This window comes from Scyliorhinus canicula, chromosome 8 (assembly GCF_902713615.1).
Source record: "Scyliorhinus canicula chromosome 8, sScyCan1.1, whole genome shotgun sequence".
Lineage (NCBI taxonomy): Eukaryota > Metazoa > Chordata > Chondrichthyes > Carcharhiniformes > Scyliorhinidae > Scyliorhinus > Scyliorhinus canicula.
Window position 1 is genome coordinate 194,276,339 of NC_052153.1, and position 27,834 is coordinate 194,304,172.

Consider the following 27,834-nt stretch of genomic DNA (forward strand, 5'->3'; position numbering starts at 1 on the left):
GCCTCACACACATATTACACTCCACACACACACTCATCCCAGCCAACAAGATGGCACTGGTTGTGCTGGAGCACGCCCATACAGCTGATTGGTCGGCTGGGGCCAGAGGGCACCCAGTGGGGTGGCTTGGGGGCGACACCTATACGACCCATGGCCCTAAGTTCACAGTGGGCTTTTAGCGTTGTGCGCAGCTGCATGGCTGCCTTTTCCGTGCCCGTCCACCCTGGCCTCACAGCCCACCTCCTGCCCCACTAGTCCCCCCAGCCCTGCCAGAAGCCTCCCTGGCCAGCGGCACATCTGTCAGCAAACTATAGCGATGTTGGACACTTTCCAGACTCCCTCTCTCTCCGTCAGCAGCCGCCACGCCAGTTTCACCATTTTTAAAAGCACAAGTGAACCGCGCTGTTGGGAACTCGGCCCATCGGAGGCGGAGAATCGCGGACGCCCCGGAGAATACTGGGTTGCTAATGAATTGAAAATCGCTTATTGTCACGAGTCGGCTTCAATGAAGTTACTGTGAAAAGCTCCTAGTCGCCACATTCCGGCGCCTGTCCGGGGAGGCTGGTACGGGAATCGAACCGTGCTGCTGGCCTGCTTGGTCTGCTTTAAAAGCCAATGATTTAGCGATTAAGCGGTGTTTACTGTACGTGCAGAGTGGAACGCATTGACGCAGTTGGTGCTGGAGATGCTGGGGCATTGCAATTTGATGTCAAGTCGGTGCCAGCTGCGATTTCGGCATCGGAACCTTTTCTCTGCCCATCCAAATGAGCCAATTTCAGTGTCGGCTAACGGAGAATCTCGCCCATTGTTTTCTAAGACAGCCATTTGGCATCATCTGAGCTTCAGAGATATCTCATTGTGCCATGGAGCATAGAGTTGAGGAAATTCCGTGTGTATGTGGATGACATTATTATCTGGGGGTCGACCCGGGAAGAGCCTAATAGACGCCGTCTCAGGGTCCTGAAGAGTATCAAGAAAAACGGTCTGAAGTCGAACAGGCCGAAATATCAAGTCGGGTGCACAGTATCACCTGCCTGGGGGACAAGCTGTCCACACAGGAGGTTCAGCCCGATCAAGACAAGGTAAGGGTGATTCTGTAGATGCCACGCCCAACAGATAAAAAAGGCATTTTAAGAATGCGGGGCATGATCAACTTTGTGGGCAGGTTCATCCTCAACTTGGCGGCCAAAAGAGGGAGACCCTAAAGAAGGATGCAGCATTCCAGTGGTCCAGTGACAATGAACTTGAATGGCGGGCATTGCAGGTTTCGCTCACTGCGGCATCAGTGCTCACGTTCTTTGGCCCAGCAAAAAATACACAAATCTCGACCGATGCATCGCAAGATGGTTTAGGGATGGTCCTACTCCAGCAGGGTCTGGATGGAGATTGGCTGCCGGCGTCCTGGGCGATGCCCGACACTGAGCGACGATACGCACAGATTGAGAAGAGTGTCTCGGACTCGTTAATGGGCTAACAGAGTTCCATGATTGTGTGTGTGCGGCCTTCCCACCTGCATTGTGGAGACTGACCGCAGGCCACGAGGCCATCTTAGTGAGATGTCGCCGAGGATTCAGCGAATGATCATGAAGTTTCAGCGGTACAACTTTGAGTTGGTGTACATGCCGGGGAAACATCTCATCGTGGCTGACACACTTTCCAGAGCTACCGGCACTCCTGCTGGATGAGGACGTACAGGTCCACGTAAACATGGTGACAGAATCTCTGCCAGTCTCTGACACCAAGTCAAAAGTAATTAAAGAGGGAACTGCCAAGGACACTATCCTGCAGAAAGTGAGAAAGTATCTTCATGAAGGTTGGCCCAAAGGATTCTGTTCAAGTTTCTACAATATTCCAGCAGAATTCAGTGATGTGAATGGATTTTTGCTGTGAAATCAGCGGATTATGAGTTCACAGATACTACGGTCAATGATCCTCGTCAAGTTGCATGAAGGGCATTGAGGGATGGTAAAGTGAAAGTGGGGAACCAGGAAGACAGTCTATTAATGGGATATTGAGTTGATGGTGGGGAACTGTGAAACATGCCAAAGATTTCAGCGCAGGCAGAGCAAGGAGTCTACACAGTTGGACGAGACAGTCACAATTCCGTGGCAGAATGTTGGCATGGATCTTTTCCATCTCAATAGAAAGGAGTACCTCCTGGTCGTAGATATTTCTCTAACTACCCGGAGATAGCGCAGCTTTTGAATTCGACAGCAAGATGTGTTATTTGATTGTCAAAGAAATGTTTGCGCGACACGGCATTCTGAATGTGGCCATGAGCGACTGCTATGAATGGACGGAATTTGCGTGGAAGTGTGATTTCCAACATGTTACCTCCAGTGCCCATTACCCCCAGTCGAATGACAAGGCTGAACAGGCAGTTCAAACAGCTTCTAAAGAAAGCACTCGACAGTCACGATGATGCATATATTGCCCTCCTCACCTATCGTTCCGCACCGCTGGTCAATGGCCTCGCGCCTGCTCAAATGCTGATGGACAGGCAACTGGCAACGATTCCTCATCAGCCCATGAGCCACTCGTTAGCGAGAGAAGTGACCTCTCAGAAAAGGAGGCAGAAGGGATTCTATGATAGAACATAGAACAGTACAGCACAGAACAGGCCCTTCGGCCCTCGATGTTGTGCCAAGCAATGATCACCCTACTTAAGCCAACGTATCCACCCTATACCAGTAACCCAACAACCCCCCCCAATTAACCTTATTTTTTTAGGACACTAAGGGCAATTTAGCATGGCCAATCCACCTAACCCGCACATCTTTGGACTGTGGGAGGAAACCGGAGCACCCGGAGGAAACCCACGCACACACGGGGAGGACGTGCAGACTCCGCACAGACAGTGACCCAGCCGGGAATCGAACCTGGGACCCTGCAGCTGTGAAGCATTTATGCTAACCACCATGCTACCGTGCTGCCAAAAGACTCTGCAGTCAGAGGAGACGGTGAGAGTCGAAGACTCCAAAGGAAATGGATGGTCTAAACAGGCAAAGCTACGGCGACCAGCAGGTCCAAACACAAATCTCGTTATTACCGACAAAGCTGTTGCCTTGAGAGGCAATAGAAGAGCTTTGTTCAAAGTATGCCAACCGTTTGTGATGTAACCACCAGAAGAAGCATACAACAGTCCTCGAACATCTGAAGAACATACGGAACCAACCCAAGAGGAAGATACATCAATACACGAAGAACATCAAACTCAACCAACAAACACGACAGAAAATGAAGAACCGTTGCAAATTCAGCAGACTGCGAGAAGGTCGACAAGGAGAGGCAAGCCAGAAAGACTGAACTTGTGACAGACTGTAAAAAATTCTGTACATGTAGATAGTTACGCATATCATGATGAAATATAAAAAATAATCCAATGTATGTAAATAATTTAATTTTCCAAAGGAAAGGGGATGTGATGATATGCAAAAAGCAGTTATGCACATAATGTTATGCATGACCTCTGACCATTAGGTGGCAGTGTAACCCCACCATGTGACCCTGTGGCTGGGGAGTTGGGTGTAGGTCATGCTGGGGGATAGACATATTTGAAATGAAATGAAATGAAAATCGCTTATTGTCACGAGTAGGCTTTAATGAAGTTACTGTGAAAAGCCCCTAGTCGCCACATTCCGGCGCCTGTCCAGGGAGGCTGGTACGGGAATCGAACCGCGCTGCTGGCCTGCTTGGTCTGCTTTAAAAGCCAGCGGTTTTTAGCCCAGTGAGCTAAACCTGCCCCTACTTTGCAGTAGCTCTACAATAGTTCATTAGTGTTAGTAGTTTATTAGTTTATTTATCTTCGTTATCGTTATCAGGCAGTTGTTTAATAATAAATTATTTAAATTAGATGTTCTGCAGTTCATCATTTACTTTGGCAAGTTTACAGAACGTGATAATGGGAACGTTGGTGAACAGGTGTTTATTGTGCTTTATACAATAATTGTGCCCTGGCCCTTAATGTTATCCTGTGTGCTGCACCCGTGCCAACTTAACTCGCGTCTAATTTTTTTTTTGTGCGTGCTCTACTGTTCCTTTTAGATGTGTCCCCAGGCGGCACGTCAGACGTGGAGGCGGCTTGATGCACATCTCGCCCTGTGGCCTGGGGTCCTTTGGCGGCAGTCCTCTACAGTGACTGGGCCTGCGTGGGCCGGCCGACGTTCGGGTGTCGCAGATGGTGGGGCGCCACCCTGTTCAGCCCGCTGCCCATGAGATGTGGCAGTGTGAGGTGGGGTGTATTCAGAGACGCTGCAGTGTTCCAGCACCTTCCCTGCGGGAGTCACCAACACGGGCCCCATCACCTCCATAACCCTCGGGGTGCCTGAAGGTGCCAGATGCACCACCCTCACCTTGCCCTGCCAGTCCTGGAGGCCCGCTCTCGTCTCCATCAGGGACTCAGCCCCCCAGCCATGGATCACAGTGTCTGGGCCACGGCCCTCAGCGACAGTGCCATCTCTCTCTCTGCTCCTGGCCCAGGTCTGCCTGTGTCAGACCAGTGCTCTCAACGCCCTCAGCATAGGCCCTTACTGACTGGTAAATGTTCTGGAGCGCCATGACAATACCCATGTGGGCCTGGTACATGCTGCCTGTGACATGGCTGCCCTCGGTTACCTGCACAGTCTGCCCCAGACTGGGACATCTTGACCCATGGCCGTGACCATCACACCCGTTGTGTGTGACATGCTCTCTGCTGCCGCTTCGAATGAAACATAAGAACTAGGAGCAGGAGTCGGCCATCTGGCCCCTCGAGCCTGCTCCGCCATTCAATGAGATCATGGCTGATCTTTTGTGGACTCAGCTCCACTTTCCGGCCCGAACACCATAACCCTTAATCCCTTTATTCGTCAAAAAACTATCTATCTTTACCTTAAAAACATGTAATGAAGGAGCCTCAACTGCTTCACTGGGCAAGGAATTCCATAGATTCACAACCCTTTGGGTGAAGAAGTTCCTCCTAAACTCAGTCCTAAATCTACTTCCCCTTATTTTGAGGCTATGCCCCCTAGTTCTGCTGTCACCCGCCAGTGGAAACAACCTGCCCGCATCTATCCTATCTATTCCCTTCATAATTTTAAAAGTTTCTATAAGATCCCCCCTCATCCTTCTAAATTCCAACGAGTACAATCCCAGCCTACTCAACCACGCCTCGTAATCCAACCCCTTCAGCTCTGGGATTAACCTAGTGAATCTCCTCTGTACACCCTCCAGCGCCAGTACGTCCTTTTTCAGGTAAGGAGACCAAAACTGAACACAATACTCCAGGTGCGGCCTCACTAACACCTTATACAATTGCAGCATAACCTCCCTAGTCTTAAACTCCATCCCTCTAGCAATGAAGGACAAAATTCCATTTGCCTTCTTAATCACCTGTTGCACCTGCCAACCAACATGTTGTGACTCATGCACTAGCACACCCAGGTCTCTCTGCACAGCGGCATGCTTTAATATTTTATCATTTAAATAATAATCCCTTTTTCTGTTATTCCTACCAAAATGGATAACCTCACATTTGTCAACATTGTTCTGGCCGGAAGACTCCTCACACAGTGGTTAGCACTGCTGCCTCGCCGTGCCGAGGACACAGGTTCGATTCTGGTCCGGGTCACTGTCTGTGGTTAGGGGACACCTAGGGTTTTGGAAGGCGGTGACTGAAGGATGGTGGGGGGATGGGGGGGGGGGGGGGGGGGGGGGGGGGGGGGGGGGGGGAGTGGGGAGTGAGGCCTGGAGGTCCTGAAGTGGAGGTGCCCCCTGCCCGGCCCCCCATTTCCATTGCCGACCGACATCCAACTATCTTTATTGATGTGTTTGCAACACCTTCACAACACAGCTCCAACAACACTCTGCAGCTCGACAGGGCAAATCAGCCCATTTGATTGGCACACATCCATATTCACTCCCACCACCATCGACTCACAGTGGCAGCCGTGTGTACCGTCTGCAAGATGCACTGCAGGAACTCACCAAATCGTACACCCTGAACTGAGATTTTGGAACATTGTCATTATAATCCAATTCTGCTTTCTTTTGACTATGGAAGTAAAGGACAGTATTCATCGTGGAACTATTATCTCTGCATTCTGCCCTGAGACAGCACCTTCCAACTCAATGGCCGCTACCATCTAGAAGGACAAGAGCAGCAGGTACCTGGGAACCCCACCACCTGGAGGTTCCCCTCCAAGTCACTCACCACCCTGACTGGGAAATATATCGGCCGTTCCTTCACTGTCGCTGGGCCAACATCTTGGAACTCCCTCTCTAACAGCACATTGGATGTACCTACACCACATGGACTGCAGCGGAGAAGGCAGCTCACCACCACCTTCTCAAGGGGCAATTACAGATGGGCAACAAATGCTGGTCTAGGCAGCAACGCCCACACCCTGTTAACGAATACAAAAAGATTAACTGAAATGAGAATGAAATGGAAATCGCTTATTGTCACGAGAAGGCTTCAATGAAGTTACTGTGAAAAGCCCCTAGTCGCCACATTCCGGCGCCTGTTCGGGGAGGCTGGTACGGGAATTGAACCGTGCTGCTGGCCTGCCTTGGTCTGCTTTAAAAGCCAGCTATTTAGCCCAGTGTGCTAAACCAGCCCCTAAACTGGCCACTTAATCTTTTGTTCTCACGGGAGCGAAGGAGGTTCAGGGGCGACCTGATAGAGGTCTACAAAATTATGAGGGGCGTAGACAGAGTGGATAGTCAGAGACTTCTCCCCAGGGTAGAGGGGTCAATTACTAGGGGGCATTGGTTGAAGGTGCAAAGGGCAAGGTTTAGAGGAGATGTACGAGGCAAGTTTTTTACACAGAGGGTAGTGGGTGCCTGGAACTCGCTGCCGGAGGAGGTGGTGGAAGCAGGGACGATAGTGACATTTAAGGGGCACCTTGACAAATACATGACTAGGATGGGAATATAGTGATACGGACCCCGGAAGTGTAGAAGATTTTAGTTTAGACGGGCAGCATGGTCGGCACAGGCTTGGAGGGCCGAAGGGCCTGTTCCTGTGCTGTACGTTTCTTTGTTCTTTGTTAAGGGTCTTAATTGGGGCAATAGTGGGCTTCCAGTCTAAAGCTCTGCCTGGCACAGCATCAAATCGCTACAGAGGGATTCCTGTCTTTGAAATGTCATACTCCTCCTTTCCGGCCTCAGACCGCACCTGAGTATAAACCTCTGGCCAGAGGGTGACTGAGAGATAGAGCAAGAAACAGATAAAGTGAGAATGAGAAATAAAGAGACAAGGATTGAGAGTGGCAAAGGGAGATAGTGCGAGAGAGACTGACCGAGAGAGAGCGAGAGAGAGACAGATTGAAGGAGAGTGATAGAGAGACGGGGTGGGAAATAGAACAGTAGCCATTGGCAAAAGCACAGAAGAGATTGAGAGAGAGTACCGAATCACACAGAGCCGGGTGGAGCTGGAGTACAAAACGAAAGAGCGAGAGATAGAGAAAGTGGCAGCAGAGCGAGAGGGGGAGTGAGAGAGACAGAAAGGTGGAAACTGGGAAAGGGAGATTGGAATCAGGACCGAGCAGCAAAGACACAAACACACAGGTGGAGAACGTCAAAGAAAGAGAGGTAGAGAAACCAAGAGAATGTGAGAGAGAGAGACAGAGATAGAAAGACAGAGAGAGAGAAGAGAGAGAGAGAAGAGAGAGACGCACCCGTCCAGCACATTAGGAACAGAAAATCAGCCAGTGGAGGTTTCGATAAACGGCACTGACCTGTAATGCCAGTGTGGAGGTTCGGCAGGAGTTGCTCAGAGAGGAGCACCGTGGCTGAGAGTTGGGTCTCATGTTGAGGAGCTGGACTTGCAATCCCACCCAGGGACATGAGCTGAGGGACTGGAATCAATTTCACAGAGCCGCTTGTCAGCTCTGCACCTCACAGCTTCCAGCTGCGAGACTGTGAAATCTCTCCTTTCTGCGTGTGTGAAATTAATTATTTACAGGAGAACGAGGACACGAAAAACAGAATTTATTTATTCCTGCACGCGGGCCGGGGTGTTGAGGGGGGGGTGGGGGTGCGACCATAATAAGAGGGCCTAACATTAAAAATGCAATCTTCTTTTGGAGCCCCGAGGTTTTGCTGCAGCTATATAAAACCCTGGTTAGGCTACACCTGGAATATTGGCCAGGATTCTCCGAGCCGAAATCGTGCACGGTGTGAGGGCGGGGAATGGGGTCTTAGACCCGCGATCGGCTCCGCCGCAGGACGCTATTCGCCGGCATCCGGAGAATCGGCGCGAGTCGCGCGTGAGCAGCCGGCGCGGCGCCGGTCAGGGGCCGTTGAAAGATTCTCCGTGGTCGACCGGCCGAGTTCCCGCCGAGTTCCGCCGGCATGGTTCCCGTACGGTTTCATCCGGCGGGAACTCGGACTCGCGGCCAGGTGGGGGGGCGGGGGGGAGGATCAGACTCCAGGGGGGTGGGGGGGCCTCCATGACGGCCAGGCCCGTGATCGGGGGCTACCGATCTGCGGGTGGGAGCGATCCGGAGGGGGGGCCTGTTAGATGTATTAGATGCTGTGGTATGAAGAGGCAAGAGTTCAGCTCCTTTTTCACCAACACACCTTTAATGGTTCAAACTCACTCTGCACAGAACTCTACAGATCACCAGCTCCAGAGGCCACCTGAAGCCCCTTTACATATCAGTGTCAATCATTGAACACTTGACATAAATGAGACAACTAATTGCAATGTCTGTTAACCCATTACTTAACAGGCCTATTTATCTCTTCCGCACCGGCCCACTGTGTGGCTCTGCCATGTTGCACGGGGGCAGTGCCAAAACGGTCGCTGCGCACATGAGCGGACCCGTGGCCAGAAGTGCCGAGCCCCGTATCGGCAGCGGGAGCTGCACGGCGCATGCCGGGGCCATGTTATCCCTCTTGAAGTCAGAGAATCACTCCGGACTTTTGAAAAATGTCTGGAGTGATTTGCCCCCGTTTACCGGCCTGCGTGGGAACATAGCCCCATTCTCGGAGAATCCAGGCCACTGTGTCCAGTTCTGGTCGCCTCATTATTCGGAAGGATGTGGATGCTTTGGAGAGGGTACAGAGGAGATTTACCAGGATGCTGCCTGGACTGGAGGGCAGGTCTCATGAAGAAAGGTTGAGGGAGCTAGGGCTTTTCTCACTGGAGCAAAGAAGGATGAGAGGTGACTTGATAGAGGTGACGAGGGGCATGGATAGAGTGGATAGCCAGAGACTTTTCCACAGGGTGGAAATGGCTGTCACGAGGGGACATCATTTTAAGGTGATTGGAGGAAGGTATAGGGGAGATGTCAGAGGTCAGAACTTTATACAGAGAGTAGTGGGTGTGTAGAATGCACTGCCAGCAGAGGTGGTGGAGTCAGAGTCATTAGGGACATTTAAGCGACTCTTAGACAGGCACATGGACAGCAGTAAATTGAAGGGGTGCAGGTTAGGTTGATCTTAGATTAGGATAAATTGGTCGGCACAACATTGTGGGCCGAATGGCCTGTACTGTGCTATATTCTATGTTCTTCACCTGAAAGGTGGTGGAAAAGTGGAACTGCTGCCCGGAAGAAAACTGATGAAACGGGGGGTAGATTGAAGATTTCTAACGGAGATTGATAGATTTGCGTTAGTTAGGGACATTCAGAGTTACAGAGCGGATTCCGGTGGCAGCCATGAGCTGGTCAGTTATACACAAGATGGCTCCTGCTTGGAGGTGTTGGGTTTGGCCCTTTCTAACCAGTTAATGAGTGATTTTTGTACGAAAGGTAGAAGTGAGCGGAGGGGGTTGGTTTATCCCCCCCGGTGGAATTTCGGTGGGGTATTACACCCGGCAATAGTCAGTAAAAGTCCCTGCTCGGGAGTTGCGGGACTCGCGTTGCACAGCACCAAATGGAGAAAATGGTGGAGGGTGAAGGGTCATCGGCGTCTGCCACACCGCCTGTGGAGCAGTGGAGGGACTTGATCAAGGAGACCTTTCGGAAACAGTGAAAGGTGATGCAGGGGCACTGATCCAGGGAGATTGAGGGCGCGATGGGATAAGTAAAAGGGGGGGGGGAGTGTACAAACTGTTAATTATGTCTTGTTGGACTGTTCCTTTTGCTGATACTGTGTACGTTTGGAATAAAATATCTTAAACAAAATAGTATGCCACTTTTCTATTCTTCATGCCAAAGTGGTCAAGTTGGCATTATACTCCATCAGTCAAGTTTATGCCCACACACTTGGCATATCTGTATCCCTTTGAAGATCCTCTACCTTTTCTTGGCAACTTACTTTCCTATCTATCTTTGTGTCTTCCAACATTAACATCTTCCGCACCCTCGCATGCATTTCATCTGGTCCTGTTGCCTTATCAACTATAAGCACAGGCAGCCTATCCATTATCTCCTCACTTTCAATTTTAAACCCTTTGAATGTCTATGGGATATTCCTCTGGGGTTGGGGGAACAGCCAGAGGTTGTGGTTGACCAATAACTGAGGTAGGAAGGGGGATGGGGGTCCTGAAATCAGAATTTAAGGAGCTCCGCAGAATATTCGCAAGCAAGACCTCAAATGTCGCAATCTCTGGGTCACTCTCAGTGCCATGTGCAACAGGAGGTTCAGGCAGATGAATGGAAGGCTGGAAAGATGGTGCAGGAGGCAGGGCTTTAGATTGCTGGGTCCGGCTCTGGGGGAAATGGTACCTGTACAAGCCAGGCGGGTTACCCCTAAACAAACTGGGACCGAGCTCCTGGTGGGATGCTTTGCTAGTGCTATCGGGATGACTTTAACCAAACTCAGCAGGGTTGTGGGAACCAAGAGAAAATATTCGAGAGCAATACCAGGATGCACAAAACACTGGGTGAGACAGAGAGCACTGGTGTAGAGAACAGGATGTTAATAAGTGGGGTCGGAATAAGGGAGAAAGTAATGACATTTAAATCAGGGTTACAGTGCATGAATGTGAATCTATGGAGTAAACAGAACAAAGAACAAAGAACCATACAGCACAGGAACAGGCCCTTCGGCCCTCCAAGCCTGTACTGGCCATGATCCCACCCTTTGCCAAAACCCTCAGCACTTCCTTGTGCCGTATCCCTCTGTACCCATCCTAGCCATGTATTTGTCGAGATGCCTTTCAAGCGCCGTTAATGTATCTGCTTTCACAACCTCCCCGGCAACGCGTTCCAGGCACTCACCACCCTCTGCATAAAAAACCTGCCTCGCACATCTCCTCTAAACTTTGCCCCATGGACCTTAAACCTATGCCCCCTGGTGACTGTTATATAATAATCTTTATTGTCACAAGCAGGCTTACATTAACACTGCAATGAAGTTACTGTGAAAATCCTCTAGACCCCACATTCCGGTGCCTGTTCGGGTACACAGAGGGAGAATTCAGAATGTCCAATTCACCTAACAGCACGTCTTTCGGGACTTGTGGGAGGAAATCGGAGCGCCCGGAAAAAAACCATGCAGACACGGGAGAGTGTGCAGACTTCGCGCAGACGATGAGCCGGGACTGACCCCTCCACCCTGCAAAAGAGTGCCTGCCCATCCACTCTATCCATGCCCCTCATAATCTTGTAGACCTCTACCAGGTCGCCCCTCAACCTTCGTCTTTCTAATGAAAACAGTCCGCGTCTATTTAGCCTCTTCATAGCTAACACCCTCCAGACCAGGCAACATCCTGGTAAACCTCTTCTGCATCCTCTCCAAAGCCTCCACATCCTTCTGGTAGTGTGGAGACCAGAATTGTGCGCAATATTCCAAGTGCGGCCGGACCAAGGTTCTATACAACTGTAGCACGACTTGCCAATTTTCATACTTAAGCCTCGTCCAATGAAGGCAAGCATTCTATATGCTTTATTGACTACCTTGTCCACCACCATCAAAGATCTGTGGACCTGCACGCCCAGATCTCTCTGACTTTCTATATTCCTAAGGGTTTTGCCATTTACGGTATATTTCCCCTCTATGTTAGACCTACCAAAATGCATTACCTCACATTTGTCCAGATTAAACTCCGTTTGCCATTTCTCTGCCCAAGTCTCTAACCTATCTATGTCCTGCTGTATCCTCTGACAATCCTCAACACTATTTGCCACTCCATCAACCTTGGTGTCATCCGCAAACTTATTAATCAGACCGGCTACATTTTTCTCCAAATCGTTTATTTTTTATTTTTAAAAAATAAATTTAGAGTACCCAATTATTTTTTCTCCAATTAAGGGGCAATTTAGCATGGCTAACCCACCTAACCTGCATATCTTTGGGTTGTGGGGGTGAAACCCACGCAGACACGGGGAGAATGTGCAAACTCTACACGGACAGTGACCCAGGGCCGGGATTCGAACCCGGGTCCTCGGCGCCGCAGTCCCAGTGCTAACCACTGCGCCACATGCCACCTTTCAAATCGTTTATGTATACCACTGATCCCTGTGGAACACCACTAGTCACAACCTTCCATTGTGAAAGCACACTGCCACTGCTACCCTTTGCCTCCTGTGACTGAGCCAATTCTGTATCCATCTTGCCACCTCACCTCTGATCCTGTGTGACTTCACCTTTTGTACCAGACTGCCATGAGGAACCTTGTCAAAGGCTTTACTGAAGTCCAGGTAAACAGCATCCACCGCCCTCCCCTTATCAATCATCTTAGTTACCTCCTCACAAAACTCGATCAATAATTACAAGCACGGATTGCATTGTGGAAATATCCATACAATCCATAGAATCTGTACAGTGTGGAAGGAGGCCATTCGGCCCATCGGGTCTGCACCAACTCTCCCAAAGAATACTCAACCCACTCCCCGTGCCCCAGTGCTGTGAGGCAGCAGTGGTAACCACTGTGGTACCGTGCCAGACCGATGTTGCGGTGGTAACAGCAACCAAGGGCAGGACTGGGTGTTAAATGTTCCTGGACACAAAGAGTGAGGGGATGGGTACAAGAACCCGACACAGATTGGGTACAAATGGAGGAGGCATCCTGTAAAGGAACAACACTCCGGGCCCTGGCCACAGCAGCACTCCCATCCTCCTTAACAAGGTACACAACGAGCCCAGTGGTAGGGGCCATGCTGAGAACGTGGACCCAGTTGAGACAACACTTTGGGATAGCCAAAATGTCCCCCATGGCTCCCATATTCATCAATCACAGATTCCCCCCAGCCATACTGGATACCACCTTCAAAAGGTGGAGGCGGGAAGGGGGCATAGTGACGGTCAGGGACTTCTACGTAGGGCGCAGACTGGCGACACTGGATGAACTGATGAGGAAGTGGAGGCTAGCAAGAGGACAGGAATTGAGACACCTCCAAATAAAGCACTTCCTCCGCAAAGAGACAGTAGGGTACCCTGGGGCCCCAGAAAGCACATTACTGAGGCTCTGACAGGCACACACAGCAAGAAGGGGGGGCTATGTGGGAAAATATACAGACAGCTACTGGACAGAGCCCAGAGTCCACTGGACGGAACCAGACAAAAAAGGGAGGAAGAACTGTGGACAGAGGTAGGATGGGGACTCTGGAGCGAAGCACTGAGCAGGGTGAGCTCCAGCCCCTACTGCGCAAGGCTCAGCCTAATGCAGCTCAAAGTGGTGCACAGAGCGCACCTGACCAGAACCCGAATGAATAGGTTCTTCCCGGAGGTGGGGGACAAATGTGAACGGCCAACCACACCCACATGTTTTGGGCTTGTCCCAAGCTTGCTGGGTTCTGGGCAGCCTTCTCCGGGGCAATGTCCAAGGTTGTGGGGGTGAGGGTGAAGCCGTGCCCGATAGTGGCAATCTATGGGGTATTGGAGCAGCCCGAGCTACACATGGGGAAGGATTGGATTGGATTGGATTTGTTTATTGTCACGTGTACCGAGGTACAGTGAAAAGTATTTTTCTGCAAGCAGCTCAACAGATCATTCAGTACATGGAAGAAAAGGGAATTAAACAAAATTCAAGAAAATACAAGAAAATACATAATAGGGCAACACAAGATATACAATGTACTACAAAAGCATACAGGGTGCAGTGTTAATGAGGTAAGTCAATAAGAGGGTCATTTAGGAGTCTGGTGACAGCGGGGAAGAAGCTGTTTTTGAGTCTGTTCGTGCGTGTTCTCAGACTTCTGTATCTCCTGCCCGATGGAAGAAGTTGGAAAAGTGAGTAAGCCGGGTGGGAGGGGTCTTTAATTATGCTGCCCGCTTTCCTCAGGCAGCGGGAGGTGTAGATGGATTCTATGGATGGGAGGTAGGTTCGTGTGATGGACTGGCCGGTATTCACGACTCTCTGAAGTTTCTGATGAGCCATCAATTGCATGAGAGTCGAGTTGCTTTACAAAAGTTAGGCTTTAATAAGCTAGAACTTCGCCCTGCGGTTGTCTAAAATAAAATGGACGACCGCCGGGCGCTTCGACTATTTATACTTCGGTAAGGAGGCGTAGTTAACTCAGCCTCTCAACCAATCGGAGAGCAGTCACATGACCGGTCTCAACCAATCGGTCGGGAGGCACATGACCGACCAGGGCCAATGGTAAGCCGGTGTTCTTCACCAATGGCAGACAGTTATGCAAATCATATCACCAGTTTCTTGCGGTCCTGGGCCGAGCAGTTGCCATACCAGGCTGTGATGCAGACCGATAGGATGCTTTCTATGGTGCATCTGTAAAAGTTGGTAAGATTTAATGTGGACATGCCGAATTTCCTTAGTTTCCTGAGGACGTATAGGTGCTGTTGTGCTTTCTTGGTGATAGCGTTGACGTGGGTGGACCAGGACAGATTGTTGGTGATGTGCAGCCCTAGGAATTTGAAACTACTTACCATCTCCACCTCGGCTCCGTTGATGCTGACAGGGGTGTGTACAGTACTTTGCCAACGCCCTCACTTTCGCTTCCCTAATCGCACGCCGGACAATCCTGCTCGGCTGGCGATCAGCGGCACCACCCACAGCTGCAGACTGGCTCGCTGACCTCTCCGAATTTCTCCACGTGGAGAAGATTAAGTACGCCATCCGAGGGTCAGAGGAAGGCTTCCCGGATACTTGGGGGCAGTTTGTCGGCCTGTTCCAAAACCTGTTTGAGGCCAGCAACGAGGCGTAAGCTAATAAGAATTTTTTAAAACCCACCAAACGAACAAAAATGTTCCTGGACACAAGCTGTTGAGGAAAGGGGGAGGGGTGATGGTATTGGTGTAGGAGAGCATTGCAATGCTGGAGAAAAAGGATGTTCCAGAGGGTCAAACAAATCTGGAGGGAAATTTCAGAGAGATGCGAGCATTGGAGCGTACATTTAATGGGGGACTGTAATTACCCGAATGCAGACTGGGACAGTGGTATGTGAAAGGCGGAGCGGGAAAAGGTTCCTGGATTGTCTCCGGGGAAACTTTCCACGGCAGGTTGTGTCGGGTCCAACACGAAAGGATTCACTCTTGGACCTGGTTCTTGCAAAATGAGTTGGCCGAGAGTCAGTGATCATTCTATTGTTAAGGTTTAGCATGATGATAGAAAATAGACAATCCAGATAAAAATAATTAACTGGGGGAGGGCTGACCTCACTGGGGGAAGAATGGAGCTGGGTGATTGGCTGGAACAAAAGATTGGCGTGAAAATCTATAGCTGAACAGGGCCTATCCTCAGAAGGGAAATGGTCTGCATACCGTCAAAATGTATTGCCTTGAAGCGGGTCGGAGGGGGAACACACTCAGAGCTTCTGGGCAGAAGAAGAATATAGAAGTTAAGATAACGAAGGGGAAGTTTACTTATGACCGGTGTCAGGTAGAAAATATATTAGAATGGCCGCACTTTGGCGCAGTGGATGCACTACAGCCTCATGGCGCCGAGGACCCAGGTTCGATCCCGGCTCTGGGTCACTGTCTACGTGGAGTTTGCACGTTCTCCACGTGTCTGCGTGGCTTTCGCCCCCACAGCCCAAAGATGTGCAGGTTAGGTGGATTGGCCACGCTAAATTGCCCCTCAATTGGAAAACAATAATTGGGCACTCTAAATTTATTAAAGAAAAAAGAAAATCCATTTGAAAACCACGAGAAATACAGAAGGTTCAGGGGGAAGGTGAAAAATCACATTAGAGAAGTGAAGAGGGATTCTGGGTAAAGACTGGCAGCCAGCATAAAGGGGAATCCCAAAGTGTGACATATAGGGTGGTAAAAAGAGAAGGGCCAATTACTGAGCTTAAGGAAGTGCAGTCGGAGAGGGAACAGGCGACCATCAATCAGAAGAAGGGAGGATGGGCAGGTAATCAGGAAAGCCCCGAGTGCTTCTCATTTGATGCATAAAAAAACTGGTCGGCAGACAGGAAACAGAGTAAGAATAAATGGGTCTTTTTCCAAAGGGCAGGCAGTAACCAGTGTGGTAGCGCAGGCATCGGTACTGGGACCCCAGCTGTTCACAATATATATTAATGATTTAGATGAGGGAACTAAATGAAATATGTGCAAATTTGCGGATGACACAAGGTTAGTTGGGAGGGTGAGCTGTGAGGAGGTTGCAGAGATCCTTCAGTGTGATTTGGACAGGCTGAATGAGTTGGCAAATGTATGGCAGATGCAGTATAATTTGAATAAATGCGAGGTTATCCACTTTGGCAGCAAAAACAGGAAGGCAGATTATTATCTGAATGGCAGTACATTAGGAGAGGGGAATGTGCAATGAGACCTGGGTGTCCTCGTACTCCAGTCGCTGAAGGTAAGCGTGCAGGGGCAGCAGGCAGTAAAGAAGGCTAATGGTATGTTGGCCTTCATTGCGTGAGGATTTGCGTACAGGAGCAGGGATGTCTTGCTGCAGTTATACAGGACCTTGGTGAGGCCACACCTGGAATAGAAATCATCACAGAATCCCTACAGTACAGAAGGAGGCCATTCGGCCCATCGAGTCTGCACCAACCCACGTTCACTCTTCTATCCCCATTACCAAACCCGCACATTCCAAAACACTAGGGGGCAATTTATCATGTCCAATCCACCTAACCCGCACATTTGGACTGTGGGAGGAGATTAGAGCACCCGGAGGAAACCCACGCAGACACGGGGAGAATGTGCAGAGACAGAAGCCCAAAGCTGGAATTGAACCAGGGTCCATGGCGCTGTGAGGCAGCAGTGCTAACCAGTGTGCCACCATGCCACCCCATGTGTGCAAGGTGTGCAGTTTCGGTCTCCTTATCTGAGGAAGGATGTTCTTGCTGGAAGAAGACAAAGGGTGGTGGTTGATGGGAAATGTTCAGAATGGAGTTCAGTTACTAGTGGTGTGCCACAAGGATCTGTTTTGGGGCCGTTGCTGTTTGTAATTTTTATAAATGACCTGGAGGAGGGCGTAGAAGGATGGGTGAGTAAATTTGCAGATGACACTAAAGTTGGTGGAGTTGTGGACAGTGCAGAAGGATGTTACAAGTTACAGAGGGACATAGATAAGCTGCAGAGCTGGGCTGAGAGGTGGCAAATGGAGTTTAATGCAGAAAAGTGTGAGGTGATTCATTTTGGAAGGAATACCAGGAAGAGAGAGAGTACTGGGCTAATGGTAAGATTCTTGGTAGTGTGGACGAGCAGAGAGATCTCAGTGTTCATGTATATAGATCCCTGAAAGGTGCCACCCAGGTTGAGAGGGTTGTTAAGAAGGCGTACGGGAGGGCAGCACGGTGGCCTAGTGGTTAGCACAACCGCCTCACGGCGCTGAGGTCCCAGGTTCGATCCCGGCTCTGGGTCACTGTCCATGTGGAGTTTGCACATTCTCCCCGTGTCTGCGTGGGTTTCGCCCCCCACAACCCAAAAATGTGCACATTAGGTGGATTGGCCATGCTAAATTGCCCCTTAATTGGAAAAAATAATTGGGTAATCTAAATTTATTAAAAAAAAGAGAAAAAAAAAAGAAAAAAAGAAGGTGTATGGTGTGTTAGCTTTTATTGGTAGAGGGATTGAGTTCCAGAGCCATGAGGTCATGTTGCAGCTGTACAAAACTCTAGTACGGCCGCATTTGGAGTATTGCGTGTAATTCTGGACGCCGCATTATAGGAAGGATGTGGAAGCATTGGAAAGGGTGCAGAGGAGATTTACCAGGATTTTGCCTGGTATGGAGGGAAGATCTTATGAGGAAAGGCTGATGGACTTGAGGTTGTTTTCGTTAGAGAGAAGGTTAAGAGATGACTTAATTGAGGCATACAGAATGATCAGAGGATTAGATAGGGTGGACAGTGAGAGCCTTTTTCCTCGGATGGTGATGTCCAGCACGAGGGGACATAGCTTTAAATTGAGGGGAGATAGATATAGGACAGATGTCAGAGGTATGGGGCGGAATTCTCCGTAGGCGGCCGAATTTGTGAAGGCTGTCGTGAACTCGGACGAGGTTCACGACGGCCTCGGAGCCCGCTCCCCGCATCTAATTCACCCCCACCCGTGGGGCTAGGAGCGGGCCTCCGTCTTTCTCGGCAGCGACCTCATCACGCCGAGAATGTGATGTCATCCGTGCATGCGCGGGTTGACGGTTCCAATCCGCGCATGCGCGGATGACTTCATCGCACAGACGGCACGAACCCGCGCATGCGCGGTGCCGTCTTTCTCCAAGACGTGGCCACCAGGCAAGACGTGGCGGCTTGATCTTGCCGGGTGGCGGAGGGGAAAGAGTGCGTCCATTTTGGACTCTGGCCCGATGATCGGTGGGCACCGATCGCAGGCCTGTCCCCTCCCGAGCACAGTCGCGGTGCTCCCGTCCAAAAAGGGCATCTGCCGCCCGTTTCACGAATGCAGCGACCAGGTGTGGTTGCTGCCGTGGTGAAACGGGCGTGAAGGGCCGGCTGCTCGGCCCATCGGGCTTGGAGAATCGCCGTTTGCCGTAAAAAACGGCAAGCGCCAATTTTTCCGAGTGGGGGGCGGGGGGGGGGAGTATCACTGGGGGTGCCAGGGGGGCATAAAAAATGACGGGAGGCCCTCCCACGATTCTCCCACGTCACGTGGGGAGCGGAGAATCCCGCCCAGGTTCTTTATACAGAGAGTAGTAAGGGCGTGGAAGGCCCTGCCTGCAACAGTCGTGGATTCGCCAACACTAAACGCATTCAAATGGTCATTGGATAAACACTATGGATGAATAGTGTAGATGGGCTTTAGAGGGGTTTCACAGGTCGGCGCAACATCGAGGGCCGAAGGGCCTGTACTGCGCTGTAATGTTCTATGCTCCAGAGAGAGTTCAGGGAGTGTTTACCAGACTGGTTCCTGGAATAGTGGGCCTGACATATGAGGATTGTATTCACTGGAGTTTTGAAGAATGATGGGGGGAGATCTCATAGAAACCTAGAACATTCTAGACAGGGTAGAGGCTGGAATGATGTTCCTGATGTTGGGTACGTCCAGAACGAGGGGTCACAGTCTGAGGATACGGGGTAGACCATTTAGGACAGAGATGAGGAGAAATTTCTTCACCCAGAGAGTGGTCGGCCTGTGGGATCCATTACCACAGGAAGTAGTTGAGGCCAAAACAATTTCTAGAAGGAGTTAGATATAGCTATCGGGTCTAAAGGAATGAAAGAATGGGGGGGGGGGGGGGGGGGGGAAGGAGAGAACAGGTTACTGAATTGGATGATCAGCCATGATCTTAATGAATGGCATAGCAGGCTCGAAGGGCCGAATGGCCTCCCCCTACTTCCATTTTCTATGTTTCTATAATGTTTCTGAAATGGGGGGTAGGCCGATTTTAACAGGATAAGACAGGGCATGGTGAAAGTGGACTGGGAGCAGCTACTTGTCGGGAGATCCACACCAGAGCTGTGGGAGTTATTCAAATAGGAATTTGAGTACAATGTAAACATGTACCCCGAAAGGTGAAGGGTCAGACCAACAAGTCCAGAGAACCATGGATGGCAAGGACTGGATCACGAGGAGCCGGTGGCGCAGTGGTATTGTTGCTGAACTGGTAATCCTGAGATTACCCGGTTTGAATCTCACCCCAGCAGATGGTGAGATTTGAATTCTGCTTTAGCAGAGCTAATCTGAGCTGCCATTTATTGTAAACAGCACAGAAGGACGCAGCACAGTCAGCATCTTGCATCTATCACTGGAACATTTATTCCAGTGTCAGCACTTTTTGTGTAGAGGGCTATGTTTCTCAGTTCCTCAAATGTCTCATGACACATTTTCATGACTTACACTTTGACATCTTATTACTAATAGAACGGTGCTGAATTCCCCTCCTCCGCCTCATTACTCAGTAAGCTAATGATTCCACCCTCATCAAAGAGCAACCCATTCCCAAATAAAGATTTGGTCTGTTATTTGTCTTATTCATTTTTTTTTGCCTCGAGTGTGGAGACCACTCTGGCTGTACATTGAACACTACCTTCCCTCGTTACTCAATGCAGTCTGAAATGACACAGCCCAATCCCCTGTCAGGAGCAGATCAGTGGCAGAGTGACCAGATCCAGGATCTGTTATAACATTAACATTTGTCTCAATCCTCACGTTATTACCTAATGCCCACATTGGCCTGGCAGGAGATGATTAATACATAGTTCTCTGCCGGCACCTGCCCATTGTGAAGTTCCTGTACTTGGTTGAGGGGGTAATTAAGAATGATTACAGATATAAACTCCCAGGTGCATTCTTGTGAAAGGTGCGGTCTGTGCTGAAATATCTGTCTCTCCAAGTGCTCGTCAGTCCACAAGTTGTTGCACATCAGAAGTCAAAAAATGGATCAGCTTCTCCGTCTCAGCATGTGCCACTAATCCAGTCTATTCCAGACCGTCTTGCTGACTCACTTTCCTGACATTCCATCCTGTTTTTCTGAAATGACTTCACCGTATTGGGAGAGAGTCCCATGGTTCTAGCCGATACCCAGCATGCTGTTCTTCATCTAAGAATCTATAAAGGGTGAGGGAGAGATTGGGCGTACACACACACACACACATGCGCACACACACACAATGCATCCCTTAAGGTTCTATCCAAACATCAAGAACCACCCCACACACTCACAACCCCGATAAATCTCATCTTCATTCTGTGCCCTCTGACATTCAGCCCATCTTCATCCAGTGGCCGGGGATGTACAGGGCCCAAAGCCTGGTCCCAAACTCCACTACCTACCCAGCCAGGCCCCCCCCTGCACAGTCAGTTTTGTTCCTGCCCTTCATGCCTCAAAGGCAAATAAAAGTCGCACATACTGGGTCACTGTCTGTGCGGAGTCTGCACGTCCTCCCTGTGTGTGCGTGGGTTTCCTCCGGGTGCTCCGGTTTCCTCCCACAGTCCAAAGATGTGCGGGTTAGGTGGATTGGCTGTGCTAAATTGCTCGTAGTGTCCTAAAAAGTAAGGTTGGGGGGGGTTGTTGGGTTACGGGTATAGGGTGGATACGTGGGTTTGGGTAGGGTGATCATTGCTCGGCACAACATCGAGGGCCGAAGGGCCTGTTCTGTGCTGTACTGTTCTATGTTCTATGTTCTATACGTTCAAAATCTGAAACAACGAGAAAACTGCTCCAAACACGGAGCGAGTCGTCAGCAACTGTGCAGAGAGCAGCTAAGTATTTATCTACCTCACATGCATTACGATTATATTCGCTGGTGGGGTGATGGGACAATGATATTGTCACTGGACAAATGAAGAGGGTGTTTCGGAGATGGGATGCACTCCCGCTGTCGCTGGCAGGGAGGGTGCAGACTGTAAAGATGACAATCCTCCCTAGATTCCTGTTCATTTTTCAGTGCCTCCCGATCTTTATCCCACAGTCCTTCTTCAAAAGGACTGGCAAAATTATCATGAGGTTTGTCTGGGCGGGAAAATCCCCGCGGGTGAAGAAGGCGATGCTTGAGAGGAGCCGCACGAGGGAGGGCTGGCTTTGCCGAGTCTGATTAACTACTACTGGGCGGCTAACATAGCCATGATAAGGAAGTGGACGGTGGGCACGGGGTCTATCTGGGAGCGAGTGGAGGGGGCTTTGTGCAGGGGCACCAGTTTGGCAGGCCTGGTCACGGCTCCCCTGTTGCTGGCCAGGTACTCCTCCAGCCCGGTAGTGGGGGCGACCCTGCGGATATGGGGCCAGTGGAGGAGGCATGTAGGGGAGGTGGGTGCGTCTGTCTGGGCTCCAATATGTGATAACCATCGGTTTGCCCCCGGGAGCATGGATGGGGGATTTCAAGTATGGCGGCGGGCGGGGTGGGGAGGGTGGCCGATATGTTCCTGGAGGGGAGCTTTGCGAGTTTGAGGGGCTTGGAGGAGAAATTTGGTCTGGTAAGGGGAAACGATTTCAAGTATCTACAGTTGCGGAACTTTGTCCGCAGACAAGTCCCATCTTTCCCACGCCTCCCGCCAATGGGGATCCAAGACAGAGTAGTATCTAGAGGGGAAGGAGGAGAGTCTCAGATATTTATAAGGTGCTCATGAAGGGGGAAGAGTCCCAGGCGGAGGAACTGAAACTCAAATGGGAGGAGGAGCTTGGCGGGGAGATGGAGGACGGGCTGTGGGCAGAGGCCCTGAGTAGGGTGAATTCGACCGCGACATGTGCCAGGCTCGGGCTGATTCAATTTAAGGTCGTTCACCGGGCCCACATGACGGTGGCTCGGATGAGTAAATTCTTTGGGGTAGAGGATAAGTGCGCTAGATGTGGGGGAGGACCGGCGAACCATGTTCACATGTTTCGGGCATGCCTGAGGCTTAGGGGGGACTGGGAGGGATTTGCGGGGATCGTGTCCCGGGTGCTAAAAACAAGGGTGGTGATGGTTCCAGGGGTGGCAATTTTTGGGGTTTCGGAGGACCCGGGAGTCCAGGGTGAGAAAGAGGCCGATGTTCTGGCCTTTTCTTCCCTGATAGCCCGGCGATCAATACTGCTGGCATGGAGGGACTCAAAGCCCCCGAAGACCGAACTATGGCTTTCGGACATGTCGAGTTTTCCGTGTATGGAAAAAATTAAGTTTGCCTTGAGGGGATCTGTACAGGGGTTCGCCCAAAGGTAGCAATCATTCATCGACTTCTTCGTGGGAGAGTGAGCGTCAGCGGTGGGGGGGGGGGGGAGATTAGAGTAGAGTGGGAGGGATAAATAGGCGGGTAGTGTCGATGGGAGAGGAGCGGGCTTGTGCAGTATGGTTCAGTTGAAGTATTGATTCCACGTTGATGTTTGCACACTTTTGCCTTTTTTGCTTTCTTTTTGTTGTTGTCTGTAACTGTTTACAATGCCGAAAAATACCTCAATAAAATTGTTTGTTACAAAAAAAAGATATTGTCACTGGACTGACAATCCAGAGGTTCAGGGCAGTGCTCTGGGGTCCCGGCTTCAAATCCCACCAGGGCAGATGAGTTGTAAAAAATTTGAGTTGTAAAAATACGGAATTAAAAAGTTTAAATGGTGACCAATTAAGCCACTGACGTAAAAACCCATCTGGTTCACTAATGTCAGGAAATCTGCCGTCCTTACCCGCTCTGGCCTATATGTAACTGTGGCCCACAGCAGCATGGTTGACGCTTAACTGCCCCCCTCTGAAATGGCTGACCAAGCCACTCGGATCAAGGGCAATTAGGGATGGGCAGCAAATGCTGACCCAGCCCAGCGACACCCACATCCCAAGAACAAATAAACAAATTAATTTAAAAAGTCTTGCTCTCGTTTGTTCGACCACATGGCCTGTTTTTAAAAAATAATAATCTTTATGACTGTCACAAGTAGGCTTACATTAACACTGCAATGAAGTTACTGTGAAAAGCCCCTAGTCGCCACATTCCGGCGCCTGTTCGGGTACACAGAGGGAGAATTCAGAATGTCCAATCCACCTAACAGCACGTCTTTCGGGACTTGTGGGAGGAAACCGGAGCACCCGGAGGAAACCCACACAGACACGGGGAGGACGTGCAGACACCGCACAGACAGTGACCCAAGCCGGGAATCAAACCCAGGACCCTGGAGCTGTGAAGCAATAGTGCTAACTACTGTGCTACCTTCCCCTGTTTCTGAACTTGCATACTATGTAATTTTTCTCTCTCTCTGACAAGGATTGGGCGAACAGGGCAGAACATTTTAAGGGGAAGTCAGATAAACACATTTCTAGGGGAAGAGGATACATTGATGGTGGTAGATAGGCTGGGGGAAGGTTTGGTTGGCTATTAATACTGGCATGGGAAAATTAGACCAAAGGGCTTACAGACTGTAAATTCAATGTAAAACTCTTTCTCTCTACCTATCCTTATCACTCTCCCTCTCTACCTGTCTATCTCCCTCACTCTCCCTCCTGTTCAGAGATGGCGTGCCAGGTTACTTGACAGCCATTGTCATGTGATGATCTAACAAATGCTGTTACAGGCACGCAGGGTAGCATGGTGGTTAGCATAAATGCTTCACAGCTCCAGGGTCCCAGGTTCGGTTCCCAGCTGGGTCTGTGTGGAGTCTGCACGTCCTCCCCCTGTGTGCGTGGGTTTCCTCCGGGTGCTCCGGTTTCCTCCCGCAGTCCAAAGATGTGCGGGTTAGGTGGATTGGCCGTGCTAAATTGCCCGTAGTGTCCTAATAAAAGTAAGGTTAAGGGGGGGGGGGTTGTTGGGTTACGGGTATAGGGTGGATACGTGGGTTTGAGTAGGGTGATCATGGCTCGGCACAACATTGAGGGCCGAAGGGCCTGTTCTGTGCTGTACTGTTCTATGTTCTTAATGTTTTCCAGTCTGGGAGTAGCTCAGAAACCTGAACTGAGCATCCAATCTGCAGGGCGAGCGCACACAGAGTATCTAAAGTTTAACCTGGGTGCATCATCACTGGAACTGATAGCACCTTCACACAAATCCTGAATTTGAATACCGAATGCAAATTCCACCACCTCCAAACAACAATCCAACAGTTTATATACCCGATCGAATCATTGAAAGAAGAATGATATAAATAGCAAGGGTATGACCTCACACACAATTGCGTACACACAAACACTCAGACATGCACGCACTCAAACACACGCACACACACACACACTCACACACACATTCAAACACACACACACGCACTCAAACACACGCACTCACACACACGCACACACACACACACTCACACACACATTCAAACACACACACACACGCACTCAAACACACACACACTCACACACACATTCAAACACACACACACACGCACTCAAACACACACACACACTCACACACACATTCAAACACACACACACACTCACACACACATTCAAACACACACACACACGCACTCAAACACACGCACACACACACTCACACACACATTCAAACACACACACACACGCACTCAAACACACGCACACACACACACACACACATTCAAACACACACACACGCACTCAAACACACGCACTCACACACACGCACACACACACACACACACTCAAACGCACACACACGCACACTCAAACGCACACACACCCAAACACACACTCAAACACACACTCACACACACACACGCACTCTCTCACACACACACACTCAATCACTCAACAACACGCACTCACACACACACTCACACACATGCACTCTCTCACACACACACACTCAATCACTCAACAACACGCACTCACACACACACACACACTCAAACACACACTCACACACAAACACACACACACTCACACACACGCACTCTCTCACACACACACACTCAATCACTCAACAACACGCACTCACACACACTCAAACACACACATGCACTCTCTCACACACACACACTCAATCACTCAACAACACGCACTCACACACACACACACACTCAAACACACACTCACACACAAACACACACACACACACACACGCACTCTCTCACACACACACACTCAATCACTCAACAACACGCACTCACACAATCACACACACTCAACAACACGCACTCACACACATACGCACACTCAAACACACACACTCAACAACACGCACTCACACACACACATGCACACTCAAACACACACACACTCAAACGCACGCACTCACACACACACACACTCAAACACACGGACTCACACACACTCAAACACACACTCAACAACACAAAAACATGCACACACCTACTCAACAACTCACGGACACACTCAACACACACGCACTCAACGCACACAAAGGTGCAACACACAGGCGCAGCACGCACGCAACATCACACATATGCACTATCACACATGCCCCATCACACACACATTCAAACTCAACCAGCACGGTAGCACAGTGGTGGGCATCACAGTAGCACAGTGGCTAGCACAGTTGCTTCACAACTCCAGGGTCGCAGGTTCGATTCCCGGCCTGGGTCATTGTCTGTGCGGAGTCTGCACGCTCTCCCTGTGTGTGCGTGGGTTTCCTCCGGGTGCTCCGGTTTCCTCCCACAGTCCAAAGATGTGCCGGTTAGGAGGATTGGCCACGCTAAATTGCCTTAGTGTCCAAAAAGGTGGGGCTGGGTTACGGGGATAGGGTGGAGGTGTCGGCTTGGGTAGGTGCTCTTTCCATTTCCAAGGGCCGATGCAGACTCGATGGGCTGAGTGGCCTCCTTCTGTACTGTAAATTCTATGATTCAACACACACACACACTCAAACTCAACACACAGACACACTCAACACATTCACACAAACATGCATACTCAACAAACTCAAACTCATCACACACTCACACTCAAACTCAACACACATGCACAATACACACGCCCTCAACACACACGCAACCTCAACACACATGCAACCTCAACACGCACACATGCACACTGAACACCTCAGAAACACAAACTCAACAACTTAGAAACACACACATGCACACTCACAGACACTCAGCAACAGACTCAACAACTCTCATTCAACAACACGCGCAATCACACATGCATGCACGCACTCATCCTCAACAACATGTACACTGAAAACACACTCAACACGCACACTCACATGTACACACAACATCCACACTTACACATGCATGCACAGCGTGCATACTCACAACGCACGCACCAACATGCGTACTTACACACGCACTCAACATACCGCATAACAAGATGCACACTCAACACACCGCACAACACGCATCCTCACATTTGCAAGCACAACACACCCATTAACACACGCACGCAGAACATGCCCACGCACAACATACGCACACTCCCACATGTATGGAAAACACATTTACACGCATGACTTTTCACAGTAACTTTTCACAGTAACTTCATTGAAGCCTACTTGTGACAATAAGCAATTATTATTATTATGACATACTTGATCACACATATCTACACACTCGCAAACACATTCTCACATTAACAAATACATGCTCACTAACACATCAGCATACTCACAACATTTTGACACACTTACCATTTTGGAGTCTGACTCTGAGCTGGACTATGGTCCAGCACACCACACAGCTAACATACAATTTCTTCTTTGCATCATTTACTTCCTCTATGAATGTTGAGACATCACATTGCAGACACATTACAGGAGGACCTATCACCACACTGAACTTTTGCATATAATCCAGGCAACAAGAATGGTTGGAGGGTTGGTGGGTGGGGCTAGAAGTCTGACAGGATAGTGGGAGGGGCTTGCCTTAGAAGTAAAATGTTAGGGAAAGTTCACCGACAAACATGCAGAAACACAGAAATCCCCATACATACGCACATGCAGAGACATAGACAGAGACACACTTTCTCTCTCGCACACACACGCACACAGGCAGACTTTAACACACACTTTAAAGAATCCTCACCACACAATGCAATCACAGATCATTTCACTCTGAGAATTTCATCAATGCTGCCATAGTTTGCAATTCTCCTGGCTTAATATTCCTTACTTACCCCCCCCCCCCCCTCCCGACTGTGACACCCCCAACCCTGACTGTAACATCCGTAACCTTCACCCCCGACTGTGACACCCCCAACCCAGCCTCTGACTGTAACACCCGTAACAATGCTAACAGGACTAGACAGGGTAGAT

The 27,834-nt window shown here is 50.0% G+C and overlaps 1 protein-coding gene across 2 annotated transcripts in view; it reads right to left on the reverse strand.

Annotated features, from left to right (window-relative positions):
• The window catches only part of LOC119970786 (FYN-binding protein 1), a 247,562-nt gene extending 220,202 nt beyond the window's left edge, over window positions 1–27,360 (reverse strand). For both annotated transcript variants that reach the window (XM_038805959.1, XM_038805957.1), the window contains exon 1: window positions 27,211–27,360. In XM_038805959.1, the coding sequence (XP_038661887.1) occupies window positions 27,211–27,213 (3 nt within the window). In that variant the 5' untranslated portion in view covers window positions 27,214–27,360. The remainder of the gene's footprint in view (window positions 1–27,210) is intronic.
• Between the last annotated feature and the right edge of the window lie 474 nt (window positions 27,361–27,834).